The sequence below is a fragment of the Lynx canadensis genome, chromosome D3, assembly GCF_007474595.2.
Source record: "Lynx canadensis isolate LIC74 chromosome D3, mLynCan4.pri.v2, whole genome shotgun sequence".
Classification (NCBI taxonomy): Eukaryota; Metazoa; Chordata; class Mammalia; order Carnivora; family Felidae; genus Lynx; species Lynx canadensis.
The window spans coordinates 22,403,389-22,420,655 of record NC_044314.2 but is presented as its reverse complement, the minus strand read 5'-3'; the positions used below and the strand labels follow the sequence as shown (position 1 = coordinate 22,420,655).

The 17,267-nt window shown below is 38.0% G+C and overlaps 1 protein-coding gene across 1 annotated transcript in view; it reads left to right on the top strand.

Moving 5' to 3' along the window:
* Positions 1 to 5,445: 5,445 nt before the first annotated feature.
* Positions 5,446 to 17,267, top strand: part of DCC (DCC netrin 1 receptor) — a 689,897-nt gene continuing 678,075 nt past the window's right edge. Inside the window, 2 exon segments of the mRNA XM_032595323.1 lie at positions 5,446 to 5,463; positions 5,715 to 6,027. Coding sequence (XP_032451214.1) covers positions 5,446 to 5,463; positions 5,715 to 6,027 — 331 coding nt within the window.

The following is a 17,267-nucleotide window of genomic DNA, read 5'->3' as shown; positions in this document are numbered from 1 at the left end:
ATTCCAAGGAGCATTCTAACTGTTCAGTCAACTGGAATTTAAATTTTGTTTGATGGAGTATGGCCATTTGGGGTCCAAACAGATTGCTGGTTACAAAGTAGAAGGATGAGGTATTGGCAACAATAGCCCTCTTTCTTAGCCCTTTCTCTATTTTTAACCTTTCAAAGAGAAATATGCTACAAATATCAATGAAATATGTGTTGATAATCTGTTCAGTTATGTGCCTTCCTGAATCATCCCCATAACTTCATATCCCTGCTTAGAAAAAATAATTGACCCAAATTATGCACATTTCCAAAATACAGAAAATTATAACAAGGACACTCCAAAGAACACAAGGACCTCTGTGCACTAGTCCAGGCCACCAGATGTTTTGGAGAAGTGACTGTCAAGATTTGGTGAATGTGCAAATCCCCTGGAAGGCTAATTAAATCCTGTGGGACTCCATCCCCCAAAGTTGCTGCTTGGGTAGGTCTGGGGCCAGGTCTGAGATTGTGCATTTCTAACAAGTTCCCAGTGTGGCTGTTGCTAGTCTGGGAACCATGGTTTGAGAACCACTGTTTCAGAATTTATATTCTGATATCCTAAACCCAGTAAAGTTCACATATAGTTAGGGGTTCTTTTCATTCGCATTTTTTTTTGTTTTGCTTTGCGTTGCGTTGCTTTGCTTTGCTTTGCTTTGCTTTGCTTTGCTTCTTAAATCCCCCTTTCCATCCCAAAGGCTCACAAGCATTATAAACTTTTTTTTGGACTGAAGTCCAGAGTTACAATGCACCTGTAATTAATTGGTGTTTGATGACTTAAAAAGTATTCCATCATTCATAGAATAATTTTGCTTTCTTCAGTGGGGCTCTATCTCCTTTTCTTAACACAAGAGAAGCAGATGCAGTAGCATATATTTCTAAGAAGAGATAACGATGGCAGAGTTTTCTGGGTTGATTACAAGAATTTGGGGATCATCTGAATCTCCAAGCATCCCAAAGTGAAAGTTTTTGTGCTTTGAAAGAGATAAAATTATGCATAGCAAGTTCTGTGGGGACTTGTATGACATTTTCTAATCTTAAAATATTTTCAGGAGCTGCTTTTTACTTTTATGCTACTTTTCATAATTTTCTTTCTTCTTCTTCTTCTTTTTTTTTTTTTAGCTTTTATTGCTTCACTAGAAGTTTTTACATTTTGAACTTGGAAGGAATATCTGACTCTATGAAGAATTAGTTTTCACACTTAACAATGTTTGATATTATAGATACAGTGTCATACCTCAAAAACCCCATTCTAAGTTGTTTGCCTCTGTGACTGACTGGTCTTTGAAATTGACAAGGATATGAGGAGGTCATGCACAAAGGGACTTAAGCTCATGGAAAGATTTTTACTATTTGTTTGATTATTTTGGTGAGTTTCTAAAATACATTAGTTACTAGATACTCAATTAATATAAACTTAGAATATCCCTGGAAGTGTTATCTCTGGTACATATTTATGTCTGACAAAACCAAAGCAAATAGATGTTAATATTTCTTCTTTGGGTCACCCTCAAGAGTAAGGCCTCCTCTCTATCTGTACGGGGACAACATTAAAGATTTTGCGGTGTTATTATCTGCTTATAAATTAGGGTCTCTCAGAAGAAGATGAAAATTAAGAATAACATCCAAGAACAATATGACACTTTATTACTTTTTCTTGGATAAACACAGATAAGAAAAGACCAATTTGTTAAATGCGTCTATGGCTCTGTGCCTAAATCCTACCCAGAAAAGATCTAGAGATCTTCACAAGCCAATATGTAGAGGGAGAAGATGCCGGGAGGCTCACTCATTCTAATCATGAACTCTGCTATCAGACTCAGCCATTCATTTCGTTAGTGGATGGGATTCAGGTATTTTCAAATATATGTCTTCAAAATATATTTAATTAATTTATGTAATTTTACAGCAGGCCAAAAGACCACCTCTTTTATGAAGCAAGACTGAGAAATGCTACTTTTGAGGTGTTCAACAGAATAATCACTGGCATCTAAAAAATAAAACCAAAACAAAACAAACAAAAACTTCTCCAAATGGCTTTCTTCTGGATGAAATCCCCACAATAGTCATCCCAGTGTAAAATCCTTTGTAAAATTGTAAAGTAGGTAGTTTCATGTTGACTTTTGAAAAGCATTCTTCTTTTGCTTTCTCATTATTTCTTTTACTCATTTCCCAGGTGTTCTATCCCCCATCAAATGCCTGCCCAAATGCTAGCCACAAATTTTTGAACTACAGGCTCCAAAGGCTATTTCTACTTCTTTGTCTTCTTCAGCCTTATCATCTATCTTTCTCTGTACAAACATAAATCAGTGTAGTTGATAAAAGTTATTTCGTATTAAAATATGATGTACTGGTAGGTGAAATCCCTCCCAAGGCAACTAGCATTCTAAGAGAAGAGGGAGGGGGACAACCTAAATTGCAGTCAGTATACTGTGTTAGTGGGACATTTCTTATGCCTTTGTGAAATATCTCCCAAGGGAGTGCAAGCAGCTTGTGCCTAACATAGACTTGGAACTTTGAAATGAGGCACACTGGAGACATATCTATTAATCCTCCATACATTCTATTGGCTCACGTACATCTTTTCGAAACACTAAGTAACTAATGCAAGTTACTTAAAGCAGTGAGGTACCTGTATTCCACAGCCATATATTCAAAATGTAATTGGTATCGGGAGCACAGAAGCTCAAACTGCCAGCAAAATGCAAGGGTAATCGTATTGAATAAAAGTTAATCTTTATTTAACTTTCCTACATTATGTACTCACAGCACTGAAAACTGTCATAAACTCCTTGTTTCAGATTAAGTGGATTATTTATTTGTGATAATGGGCACATATGCTCATTAACATGCTGTCATAAACAGCTGCGTTCAGTGTATTATGTGTTCTGTGACATAAATAAGGTGTTCAACATGAGATTGTTGTTTAAAATATGGGCTGCAGGAAGAACCAAAAAGCAATAAATGCTGTTTCATATAGTTGCCTGGTCTTGAATTCTAAATTTATTTCTACCTTATTAATGCCACTTGTATGGAAATTGCCAGTATTACTCTAGTGACATATCTTGACATTCAAGGACATAGGAACTTCTCTGTGCTTTCCCATCCTTGATATCTTGAGCTAAGTGTTCATTGGCATGTGTTTCTTTTCTTGTAAAGGAGGATATCATGTACAAGTGGGGGAGACACTTACAGCAAAATCAGTCTATATCTCAGTAAGCTTAGAGCAGGATCCACTTGATGGATGCCTTCAACCCATACTAATTCTAAAAGTATCCAAACTAAATGTTGAACTTAGACATTGTTTGGGTCAGTGCCCTCACTTTACAGATGGAGGACCTGAGGTTCTGAGGACTTGAAAGACTTGAGTCATTGATCTTTAAGTCATAAAGCCAGGAACAAGAGCTAAATATCCAGACTCCCGATTTAATGTAAGAATGAGAAGTAATAATTAAGTTGGCTACACTAAAATGATCCAGGGGTAGGAGGGAGCTTACTGGGCAGTGAGAGGGCCCAGCTGCATCTTTTGAGATTTTTACCAATATCACTTATGGTAGACTTAAATTCTCACTGCTATTTTATAATATATATTAATTTGAGCAAAGTTCTGGCTGCTTTCTTTGGGTGAGTGGTCTCATTGGATGAAATGAGTGTATGACAATGAATGATACAGTTCACTGGGCAAAGTTCAACAGAGTTGCAAAAGTAACAGACTTCAAATAGAAGGCTTAGAAAAATTGGGTATGACAGGTAACATTACAGAGAAACAGTGAGAAGCTATCCAGCTTTTATCTTTACTGGAAAGCAGGGTATATACAAAGTTGAGAAAAATTCTATCCATTGGAGCTAGTCTGGATCAATCCTTTATGAGAATATTGATGATAAGCAATTTAGATGCCTGACTTTTAAATGATAGAAGGCTAGAAAGTTTACACAAAGTAAAAACAAAAAACAAACAAACAAAAGTTTCCACTACGGAAAATTAGGGAAGCTAATGAAATTGGGGTCGTTATCCTAAAACACATGAAGGCTAAAACATAATTTAGGGGGTATTTGTAAAGAAATTAAATGCTGCTTCAAAAGAATAAAGGTTCTTACAAAGAAATGTCCATCTCCTCCCTTTGTTCACACAAAGCAATTCAAGAAAAAAATATTAAATAGAAGCTAGAAAATTCAGTTATACTTGAAGAATGATTAAATGTTAAAAACAAGATACCAAGAGGCATTATAGAATCCCTACCCCCAGAGATGGTTAAAAATGAAATTAAAAGGAATCTGACTCGCATGCTTTAGGTGCACACCTGTTTGAGAAAAGGAGCACCCGTTGACCTCCTAAAGACCTTGGTATAGCCTGTGACTCAACAGCCAAGCACTCTGCTAAATGCTGTGCTGGTAGCTCTGAATATAATATACTTTAACTAATTATACCGGTTTCACCCCCTCAGGATCCTTAAATGACTTTCTCTTCCTCCTGTTGATTTCTTATGTTCATTTATGTTTATAGAAAAAAGAGAGACCAAATATAATATTCACTTAGATTTCCTGGCTCAGGAGCAACATTTGGATGGAAATGAAGACACTTCAGGGATTTGTGATTTTAGGTAGTAGCATTATTGACTTGCTTCTGCAAGTGGGATTTCTTACCTATTTTAAAATTCACCTGAGCTTTGTTCTAAATAACTCCCCCACACTGTTCAGAGTTGATTTTTGTTGTTGTTGTTGATGATGAAACAACATGTCTGAGTAGATTTTTTTTTTTTTAATTTAATGGATACTACAATCAAAATGCAGAGATAGAAAAAGTCTCCCAAATCTTAGGGGCACTATGACTACTGCCCCACTACTAATCATTGTTACTTTAAAATATCTAGTTTTAGGGGCATCTGGGTGGCTCAGATGGTTAAGCGTCTGACTTCAGCTCAGGTCATGATCTTGTGGTTTGGGGTTCAAGCCCCACATCAGGTTCTGTGCTGACAGTGCAGAGTCTGGAGTCTGCTTTGGATTCTGTATCTCCCTCTCTTTCTGCCCCTCCCCCACTCACCCTCTATGTGTGTGTCTGTCTGTAATTGAAAAAAATTTTTAAAAAGTAACTGTTTTCAAAATAAAATATGTAGTTTTATTGGAGTCCCTGGGTGGCTCAGTCTATTAAACATCTGACTTCAACTCAGGTCATGATCTTGTGGTTCATGAGTGCCAGCAAGCCCCACATCAGGCTCTACACAGAGAGTGCAGAGCCTTTCTGGGGTTCCCTCTCTCCATCTCTCTCTACCCCTCCCCTGCTCATGCTCGCTCTCTCTCTCTCTCTCTCTCACACACACACACACACACAAATAAAAGTTTAAAAAATATATCTAGTTTTATTTGGAAAATACTAGTTTTTTCTCTCTCAATTTTTAAAGATTGACTTATACTATAAGTGATGATGGCCATGTCTAGATTTGTATGATTTTTTAATTTCTCAATTATTACTTTTTGGGTCAATTGTTTCCTTAATTTGGTTAGCCCAATTGGACACTTTTTTTTTTTTTTTTTGCTTCTTTAACACAATATCATTTATTCTTGGATGCTTTCCAAAGACCCCAGCATTTTTGAAAAAGTTTTATAAAGAAAAAGCAGGGGATTGGAGCCTGTGATTTCTTTGAATCAGTGAACATATTTATTTCCCTGTGTTTCCTTGGCGCAGGTTTCCAGATTAAGGCTTTCACATCCCTGCGCTTCCTGTCAGAGCCTTCCGATGCTGTCACGATGCGGGGAGGAAATGTCCTCCTGAACTGCTCTGCTGAGTCTGACCGAGGCGTCCCGGTTATCAAGTGGAAGAAAGATGGCGTCCACCTGGCCTTGGGAATGGACGAAAGGAAGCAGCAACTTCCAAACGGCTCTCTGTTGATACAAAACATACTCCACTCCAGGCACCATAAGCCAGATGAGGGACTTTACCAATGCGAGGCATCTTTGGGAGATTCTGGGTCAATTATTAGCCGGACGGCGAAAGTTGCAGTAGCGGGTAAGTGGATGGAGTCTTCCTTTTTCTCCTTTTCCTTCTCCATCCTTCTTATTCCTTTTTTGAGAGTAAGAAAATCATCTCCGCAGAAACAGTATCCATTTTTAAGATAAAGGACCAACGGAAAAAAAGCTGTATGTATACCCCCTCATAGTTTTCACTGACTTTTCTCCTTAATTGCTTGGAAAACAGTAGTAGGATCTCAAGGACTAACATAGCATTGTGAGATTTTTACAAAGACTGCCTCAAATTGATCTACTGCTTGCGTCTGGGGGAGGACTCTTCATTGGTAGAAAAATACTAGAAAAACGATTTCCTGATTAATTCCATTTTACAGAATCACTAATGCTGAAATTTTGCAGAGCTATTTTTTTTCTTTTGCCTTCAGAATGATGAATTTTATTTTGATTATAATGGCTTGATCGCAACATATAGCTTTCAAATGAGAAATAAAAGTTTGCAATTGTAGTCGTGCTTCCAAATATGCTTGGTAATATGTTGACTCAATAATTAAGTAATAAGATGAATAGTTTTTCCTTTCCATCTGAATATTTTCAGGTGGTAGAGACCCTGAAAAACATAGTATTAGATGTTCTGGAATCCATGGACATTGTTCTCTCTGATCCACTTAATTTAGTTAGAGGGCAGCTAATAATCATTATTAATTTCTGGCCTCTGAAATGTTGGACATGCAAGGGAAGAATAAAAATTTTACTTGTTTCTATGATGACTTGGCTACAAATTAGGCTTTGATTTTTTTTTTCTTTTAATTTTGACATGAGGTACAGTACAAGGCACATGGATCCAACATGAAATAAGTTTAGGCTTTCAAATGGGTAAACAGGTTGGAAGGGCTACTTTCAAACTTCATCTTTAGGTCTCAGTATAAAATTAAGCTAGTAGGCCATCATTTAGCCATTTGCTATGGGCTTCTTTTCCCAGGTCCCATTCAGTCTAAATCCAGAATAATGATGAGAATGAAGATTCATTTTCAGCAATAACATTTACTAGGACAGTTGGGCAGGACTTCTACTGAGGCAGTGAGGAAGTTAAAATCTCCAAGAGATGTTCTGGTCAGGTGATGATATAAAAGTTAGATTTTATTGATATGCAATCTGTTTAAATCCAATGTCATGCCACAAAAGAGTATCACAAACCAGATTGTGCCTGAGCAAAGATGTCCCGGTGAGCCCTGGCCTCACCTAGAGGTAAAGTGGTCAACCATCCTGCTTTAACCAGGACTGACCTGGTTTTAGCATTCGAAAGTACTGTGTCCTGAGAACCCACCTGCTTTAACACTGACAGACTGAAGCATGGTTTCAGAAAGTCCCCTTAACTCAGGAAACACGTGAGGTGGCATTCCGATCATGCAAACCAAGGCTCTCAACCCTCTGGCTCCTTTGACTGATGGGTGTCTGAAATTTGATTGATGAGCATGAAGTGTAGAGAGGATTGAAAGTCTATGTTAATTATGATTGATCAAAAGGAACAAGTGGAAGAAGTGCTGAGGATTAAGGTAAAAACTGCTTTCCCAGAATGTTCAAACAAAGTGGAGAGGGTATGGTTTGATTTTCTCTAGCTTAAGAATTTTCGGACACTCAGATCCCACCCGTCAATTGCCCACGGTGCTAAGGTAGTTCTGCCAATTTGAATGAGCTAGGCTGGTGTTTCAACACCCTATTCCAGAAGGCAGGTGCATATGTGCTGTTAATGAAAATGGCCTGATTTGTTGTGGTTTCAGCTTTCCTGTGATCTAGATTCACTTTTACGTGCTGTGTTTCAATGGGGAAATGAAGAATGATTCCTTCCCTATGAGATATTAAAATAAAGTGGCTTCAACTTTGGTATTCTGTAGAAGGTTGAGCTGGCAGATTCAGTCACTGAGTTACAATCTAATATTAGATTGTATCATTTCAAGGCAATAAGGCTGTTCACAGCATTTTAAACACTTACCATGCTGTTGGGCAACACAGCATACATCAATGTTATGTCTGTCGAGGTTAAGATTGCCAAACCACTGGAATGCACGAGGGGCATATATCTTCCTTGTAATAAAGACCATGGGCCTGATTTAATCTCATTTTTAAAGCATTAGCAGTCAATAAACCAGTCACCACTAAAAGGTAAGAGTCAGCTTTGCTTCAGTTAAAAAAAAAAAAAAAGGAAAAAGAAAGAAAGGAACAAAAAACCTGTTTTGCACTCTCAGGTGTGGTGTAGAGTCCATTTAAAATAATACTGTCCCTCTTCCATTTTTGCTTTCTCAAAGTACCTTTTGGTAAAAAGAAGTGTGGCAAATGAAATCTGTCTTTAACCAATCAGCACATTTTATGCAATGGTCTTGCCACATACCATTCATCCTATTTTCTAGGAACTTCTCACATACTCTTCAACCTCTTAAACCTAAGTGCACACTTAGCTGAAGAGGGGAGGGGAGTTGGAAAGATAAACCAAGGGCTACCGTCCCATCCAACATTTTATTAGAAGTCTCAGTGTATTGGGTGCCTGGGTGGCTCAGTTGGTTAAGCATCTGACTTTGGCTCAGGTCATGATCTCGTGATTTGTGATTTCAAGCCCCACAACCAGCTCTGTGCTGACAGCTCAGAGCCTGGAACCTGCTTCAGATTCTGGGTCTCCCTCTCTCTGCCCCTCCCCCACTCATGCTCCGTCTCTCTCCCTCGCTTTCTCAAAAATAAATGAACATTAAAACACTTTTTAAAAAATCTCTTTGTAACAAGCTACTGACCATTGGCATATCCTGTAATTGTGAGTTCTATCAGGAAGGGCTATTGCTCTATTTGAAAGTAACTTGGCCAGTCCTGGTGAAACTTAGGAATTTTGTTTATACTCAGTTAGCTCTAGTCTAAAATGGTGCAGTACTTCTCTGTCATGGATACTCTTGTTCAGACTTCTAGATTGAGACTTTTTTTTTTAAGTTTATTTACGAGAGAGAGAGAGAGAGAGAGAGAGAGAGAGAGAGAGAATGTGGGAGGGGCAGAGAGAAAGGAAGAGAGAGAGAATCCCAGGCTCTGGCAGTGCAGAGCCTGACATGAGGCTGGAACCCACAAAACATGAGATCATGACCTGAGCCGAAGTCGAATGCTTAAAAGACTTAGCCACCCAGGAGCCCTTAGATTGAGACTTGTAAAGAGAGAAGCAGAGCCCAACTTTATCTGCAGAGCTTCGCTTACCACTCTATACCTGTCACAGTGTCAGGCATGTTTAGTAATTATTCATTAAGCCTTTGTTTTGCCAGTGAAGACAGGGAGCTTTATGCCATAGAGAGAGAGGTTTCCATTGTCAGGGAGCAAGAATTCCTATCTTCTTCACAGGTCCATCCAGCTGGCTGAAGAATCATATTAATGTAAGATGGATTACTAGGAGAAAATAGAATTTAATTGAATGCATACAGGGAATCCACACAGACATGGAGATTCCAAAGACAGACAAAATGAGTCATATATGTCATTCTGAACTAAAGAGAAGGGGGTAGGGATGTGGGATTTCAGAGGAAAAGAATGCACTTCACAGGGCAATAAGAACAGATGTTTGGTAACTAGAGGTTTGGCCTCCCATACGAATGGCAAAATTTTTCAGATAAAATTTGTTTCTGCTAATAATCCTTGTTCTGGGAAGGACTTCCAGTTTAGATTCTTCTATATAGTTAAGGGAGGGTCAGAAGTTTCTCTTGAGCCATAATGGTCCATCATGGAGCAGCCCGCCCTTGGACCCTACACCATCATTGTCACCTTTGTTTTCCTTCTCCTCCTCCACTTTTTTTTTTCTTGATGAGATTAAACTTACCTCCTTGATGGACAGAATGGGATCATCTGATTTATATCTTACTTGTATATAAATTCCTAAACTATTGAGGACTATGGAATTAGAAGGTAGACTGTACTGGAATACCATATGCTGCTTTGAAAATAAAAGGCACATGCCAATTCCTCATTCCTTCTGAAACCCATAACATCAATATGAGCTTGCATTAGGCCAAGCACATCTTCCCTACTCCAGATATTGCCAGCTATCCGAGACTCTGGATTGTCTTCTGTAAAATCAACATAATAACAACCTACCTCCTAAGGCTGTGGTGGCTTTTCAATAACATTTAGCATGTAAAGGCCTAGTGCAGAGTAGATTCTTGTGTAAAGATGGATATTATTATGTTATTACAATTATTATTATTAGGAAATGACAACTTTGAGTTTTCTCCTGTGATGATATAAAACATTTTTTTGGAGAGGTTTGGGGGAGGAAGAAATATAGGCTACAAATCCTGAGCTATAAATATTGTCATCTTGGATCAGATATCTGCTTTTGCAATCTACAAGCACAAATTGGCAAGCCTGAATTGAGTTTTCAAAAAAAGTTGAATCTATGCAGTTTGTTGGCAAGCTGTGCCAAAATCTGTTTGACTACAAGATTCATTTTTCACAACTCGATCTAGTATTCTGTCAATGAAGCCAATATAATTTGTGCTGGTCAGACCAGGAGTTCTAGATCATGCAACTGCTGTTACCATTATAGAAAAAAGATGGTGGCCAATCTACTCCACGGAGCCTCTATCATGTCCTTCCAACTGAAAAAAGATTCACTGAAGCTGAGTTCATAGGAGTTAGTTGGCCTAGCCTGAGAGTTTAACATAACCCTCTCCCCTCTGGGGGGGTGGGGGTAGGGGGGTGCAGGGTGCAGCCATTGTCGGGTGAAGTCTATGCCAATGTGTAAGAAAACATTATCACTGCAGAGCTTCTTTGAATAATCATGAAAGTACCGTCTTGTTTTTCCCTGACACCACCACCACACCTCGGCACCCCAAACACCCCCCCAACCACGAAGCCCCTTGCCCACCCACTTCTCTTGCAGGGCTAGGAGGATCACAGTTGGAACCTACATGTCACCTCTGCTTGTAAACACTCTTGGGGATGCAGTGGGATCAGCCCCTCCTCCTCAGCTGAAGGGACACTAACAGCAAGATACATTATAGAGCATTTGCATCCAGGTAGATTCTTCCTTTGTTAATTTTTAAGTACTTACATCTTGACTATTAAAACCACTGACCTATTTTTTTTATAATACTTTGCTCTTTGCACATGTATTTATAGGCATAATGCCCATTACCTCATAAAGCTCAAAAAGGCTCTGAGATAACAGATACGTAAACTGATACAAAACAAAATGGGTTTAAAAAAAAAAAAAAGGTAGTGACTTTCTACAGTCAGAGTCTGGAACCCAGATTCTCTAGTGCATACCTAGTCCCTTATCACTTTGCTTCTCAATCTAAGGACTAGATGTAAGGAAGCTGTGACTAATCACCCACCTAGTCATTTATTGTTAACCAATAAAACTCTCCAAAATATAAACTGAGGGGAAGTAGTAGTCATTGTCGTAATAATAATAACATAATAATAATAGGTTTTATTTATCCATTTAATTTCTTAAAAATATCATCTCCCTGTGGGAAAACACTGTGATTTGGATGTTTTCTTCTAAAATGAGAGATTTTTCTACCATAGCTATACATTAAATGATGACACATGATAAATCTCTCCTGAGATAGAACATGTAACTTTAAAAATAAGCTTGTATATATTCTTTCTAGGGGCAAGATTTTTGTTATCTTTTCATCTTTGTAAGCGGTTTTATAATTCAGGCTCAGTTTGCTTTTCTTTTTTTTTTCCCATTTCTTGAAAATCAAGGAAATAAAAGGGCAACTAAATTGCCTGTACTTGAATTGTTATTTCATTCAGGAGCATATATTTTTTTTTCTTCCCTATTACAATAGATGTTTCAAGATGCAAATTGTCACACACTACTTTTAAATAACACAGGCATTATAATTAAAATTCCCCTGTGTTTAAAAAAAAAATAATTAGTTACTTGAGGAGTTGTTGTGGTGAATTCCCTTCCAGAATGCCTCCCATTTAAATGAGTTATGAAATAATTAGTGAACACATATTATGGTGAGAGAGCTAGAATGGTCTCAGCAGAATGGAGCATTTTGTGAAATGATAATCTGACCTTTACGTTTTTACTTAAAAGGCAACAGAAAAAGGAGCTTGTCTTAAGAGAAGGGAGAATAAACTATATTGCCTCAGGTCACTCAAATGTTATATAAAGGAACCAGCAAGAAAAATGCTCATATTCCTTTTCTCTGCAGGAACAAATATAAGAATCTTGCCTGGAAGGTCAAGTTCATCTGGTCAGGCAGTTTGGGAAATGTATCCCAAGGCCCTTGAATACTCTCAAAATTCTATTTTGGGAAGGTTCAGTAACAGAGCAAAGAGTTTTTTGTTTTGTTTTGTTTATTTGTTTTGTTTTTATTGTTTTGTGGTTAAAACAGGAGAGAGAGAAAAAATATATATCTAAGGAAGAAATGTGGTGTTGTAAGTAATCGTTGTATGTGTGCTAATCTTATAATTTTCTTTTAATTTTATTGCTAAATAAAACGGATAATCACCAATGTTGCCCCAATGCCTCCTTACCCGCACACTCCCACACCCTCAACTCAAATAATTGCATGTTAAAGAATAGGTCTTTAGTTACCTCCTTACTAAGTCAATTAACTCTGCAATAAAATTAAAATAGAAATACATTCCTGAAAAACATGCACAGTGGAAGGACATCTTCTACATTATAAAAATTACAACAGAGAACTTGACAGGGCTTTTTATAATAGAAACATCAACAAAATAAATTTTAAAAATCGTCCTTTCATTTCCTTTCTTATGAATTCTAATTCATATGACAATGGAAAGAGCTAATTATTCATTTTAAAAATCATTATCTTAAGAGCACTTTAAAAAAAAATCAGACCTTAAGCTACCTACAGTGTGATATTTGCTGGTACTATAATAAAAATGAAGGAGTGATATTTAAAATAACTCAGTGATAGTAAGGGAAAACACTCTTGCATTCTAAAAGACCCATTTGGAATACAAAAGATTGATTTTTTTTTTTTTGACAAATGTCAGGCTAACAAAGACTTAAATCAGAGTAAGTAGATAGCTCAGGTGGCATCCTTGTAAATTTCTGATGAAATTATAACCAGTAATAAATTTAATAAAGCATTTTTACTTTTATAAACCTATCGCTGGTACTGGCTTTTGTTCCGATTATACTTTTTTATGTCCATGGTAAAATTTATTATTTAAATGTAATTTATATAAAGACTTTTGAATTGAGATGTTTCTATTAGATACAAAGTTTTTCTACAAGGTAAGGAAACATTTAAATTTAGGGGATGTTCTGGAAACTATGATAGCTAAAAGAAATCATGGAAAATCTCAGTGTATGTGGTCACTAAATCATTTTAAACTTTTCCTGTTAGGATGTAAAGTACCGTTAGTGAAAGCACTTACTTATCTCCCTTGTGAAATTATTGTTTCTTAATAGTCTAATTTTACACTTATAATCTATATATATTCTGTAATACACATTCTAACACATTGGTGATTTCTCCCATAATTGTTGAAAAGCCTATTTATCTGGTAGCTGTAAGAAATAGAATAAATCAGAAAAGTTGATTCCTAGGTAGTAGGAAGCCACTGGAATACATGAAGGAACTACACATTCTTGATGCAGCAAATAACTTGTTTTGGACCTTGAATCCTGAGTTTAGCATAAAACAACAATGGGGCACCTGGGTGGCTCAGTCCCTTAAGCGTCCAACTTCCTTCAGGTCATAGTCTCGAGGTCCCTGAGTTCGAGCCCCGCGTCAGGCTCTGTGCTGACAGCTCAGATCCTGGAGCCTGTTTCAGATTCTGTGTCTCCCTCTCTCCGTGACCCTGCCCCATTCATGCTCTGTATCTCTCTGTCTCAAAAATAAATAAACGTTAAAAAAATTAAAACAACAACAATAAAACAACGACAGATATTTTTGATAGCAAATAAATAACAGGGTAAGTCCCAAATCTGTCTTCACATTTCACAGTACACTGCAAATACACACACACACACACACACACACACACACACACACGCACACACACACACACACACACACACACAATAAGTAATATAATACAGGATTAATATATTTAAAACTGCCGCTCCCAGTGCTACAGTGGTAAGTTCTTTCTTTAGAGGCTTTCTATTAAAAGACAAAAGCTATTGCCTTATCCCCAGATTTCAGTGTTTTCCACAGGAAGGCAAGTTGGAAACCCTCTGAAAGCATTTGAGAAGCTGCCTTTTTGTCCACACAATTCATTACAAGTTCTTAACGAGAGCTTGTCTCTGAATTCCACTCAGGTATGGATGTACCTGCTTTAACTGGACCATATAGCGCTGTGGGGGCTGTGATATCATGATTGATAATGAGAAATATATATATGTGGTCTTCATCCAGTTTCTGGCACTAAGCTCCTAAAACCCTGGGAACGTCCTTACTCCTGAGAGCTATTAATGTCTTTTGCTATGTTAATGAGGTTGACAATAGGACCCCACTCAAGGATGGGACCTGGTTAGCACCTGGTTAGCAGGAGAAAGAACCCTGTGATTAGAGGCTTGGAACTTTCAGTCCCACCCCCTAAACCTTTTAGGAGAGAAGAGGGGCTGGAGGTCAAATCAGTAGCTAATGGTCAGTAATTTAATCAATCATGCCTATATATTGAATCCTCCATAAAAATCCAAAGGAGAAGGTTCTCAGAATTTCCCATTTGGTGAACATGCAGAGTTGCTGAGAAAATGACACCTGGGAAGGGCACGGAAGCTCCCAGCCATTTCCCCACACCTTGTCCTCGTAGCTCTTCTTTCTGCCTGTCCCTGAGTTATATCCATTAATGATAAGCCCATGATCTAGTAAGTAAAATATTTCTCTGAGTTCTGTGAGCTGTCTAGTAAATTGATCTAACCTGAGGAAGAGGTGGTTGGAACCTGCAGACTATAGCCTGTAGGTCAGAAGCACAGGTTAATAACTGAAGTGGAGAGTGGGGGGGAGTAGGAATGAACCCTTAACCTGTGAATCAGATCTGTCTCCTGGTAGATAGACGTCAGAACTGAGTTGAATTGCAAGAACACCCAGCTGTTTTCCAGAGAATTGTTGGTACCATAGGAAAACCTCCTCTACACTTTGAAATAGGGTTCAAAAACCCAAAATAAGGACTTTAATTTCTTTATGGCAGTGAAACCCCCAGGGAGTATGACTCATTCAGATTCTAGTGAGCAGAGGTCAAAAATTGCTGTAAATAGTTTGATAAATATCAGTGCTGGTGAGGGATATGAGTGTGAGAGAATCTGTATTGTATTGTCTACATGTTTTCCATTATGCTCTTTAATTTTTTTTTAATGTTTATTTTTGAGAGAGAAAGAGACAGAGCATGCACAGGGGAGGGGCAAAGAGAAAGGGAGACACAGAATCCAAAGCAGGCTCCAGGCTCTGAGCTGTCAGCACAGAGCTCGATGTAGGCTCAAACTTGCAAACCCTGAGACCATGACCTGAGCCGAAGTTGGACGCTCAACCGGCTGAGCCACACAGGCACCCCTCCATTATGATTTTTAAACAGTTAGGTTTAATCTATATTCTATATATAGATTCTATATTCTATCTATATATTCTATCTATATATAGAGATTTATATTCTATCTATATTCTAACCTAGGTCATCCAGATTTATTTATTTATTTATTTATTTATTTATTTATTTATTTATAATTTTTAAATGTTTATTTATTTTTGAAGGACAGGGACAGAGCGTGAGTGGGGAGTGGGGGAGGGGCAGAGAGAGACAGAGACAGAATCTGAAGCAGGCTCCAGGCTTTGAGCTGTCAGCACAGAGACTGATGTGGGGCTTGAACCCATGAACCTTGGAATCATGACCTGAGCTAGAGTGGGAAGCTTAACCAGCTGAGCCACCCAGGCACCTCCATCCAGAGATATTTAGACATAAATAGAGACCATAGAGACAACATATGTATACACTTAATGTGAAGTGTTGGGGTTCAGGAGCAAATGGTCAAGAAAGAATTCTTGAAACATCTTTGATGCAGAAAAGGTGGTTTTATTTAAATCACTGGGATGGGACCTCTAGGCAGAAGGAGCTGCACTGGGGTTGTGAGGAGTAGCTGATTATATACTTTTAAGTTGGGAGGGGCTTAGGGATAGCTTAAGTTTCTAAGGGATTTGTAAGCAGGGTTTCTAGGACCTTGAGGACCTTGGTACATATTATTAGGATAATGTCATTTACTACTGTCGAGTAAAACCTTAGTCATGAGACCCTTTAGATGTATATCAGTGGGCCATACGTTTGGAGGATGATTGCTAACATATATCTTGCTGGGAGGAGGGGGTGGGGGTGGGTAGAGATAAAGGAAGTTTCCAAAGGGATTTTTACAGGATCTTGGAGGTCTGGCTAATGTCAAGCTAAGGTTGCCTTTTGTCTCTAGCAAAGTATTTACATTGAGGCAGCTAAGCTACTTGAGGAAGGTCATCTGCCTGTCTCAGTACTTGTCAATGGTCTGTGAAGGAAATATAACTTTTTTTCTATATTACTTTTACCTTTGTTCTCCACATCACACTCTCACATCTTTCCATTTAGATGACTCTTCCTATCTAAGCCTCTGTGTTTTGAATCTATTGATGAACACCATAGTCATAAAACCTACTGTTTGATTTATAACCCCTCTACTTTTGTTGTTCCATTATGCACATTGTTAAAAATAGTATTTTACCAAAAAAATAAAAGTCATTTTCATTGTAACCCTGAAACTCTACCACCTTTAAAAAAAAGGGCTGTTCATGGGGCACCTGGGTGTCTCAGTCTGTTAAGCCTCTGACTTCAACTTAAGTCATGATCTCAAGGCTTATGGGTTCTTGCCCCCTCAGGCTTTGTGCTGACAGCTCAGAGCCTGGAGCCTGCATTGGATTCTGTCTCCTTCTCTCTCTGCCCCTCCCCTGCTCGTTCTCTCTGTCTCTCTCTCTGTCTCTCTCTCTCAAAAATAAATTTAAAAAAAAATTAAAAAATTAAAAATAAAAAAGGGCTGCTCATGAGATTTCATTTGCTGAAATTTCACTTGGAACATTTCAGCAACTAGGAGTCTATTTAAGAAAGTGTGTTAAAGATTAATAAAGTCTATATATAGTTTCAACACTCTGTTTCAGTGCTCGTTGATTTTATTGGACTGGAGTTTTGTGGCCCCTCTTACAAGAAGAATTCATCTCCAAAGGCTGAAACATGACATTAAAAAAATCTGTATTTCTTTGATCTAAGCATTGCTTCCAGGGCATCCTTTGGGTCCATCCCATAAGG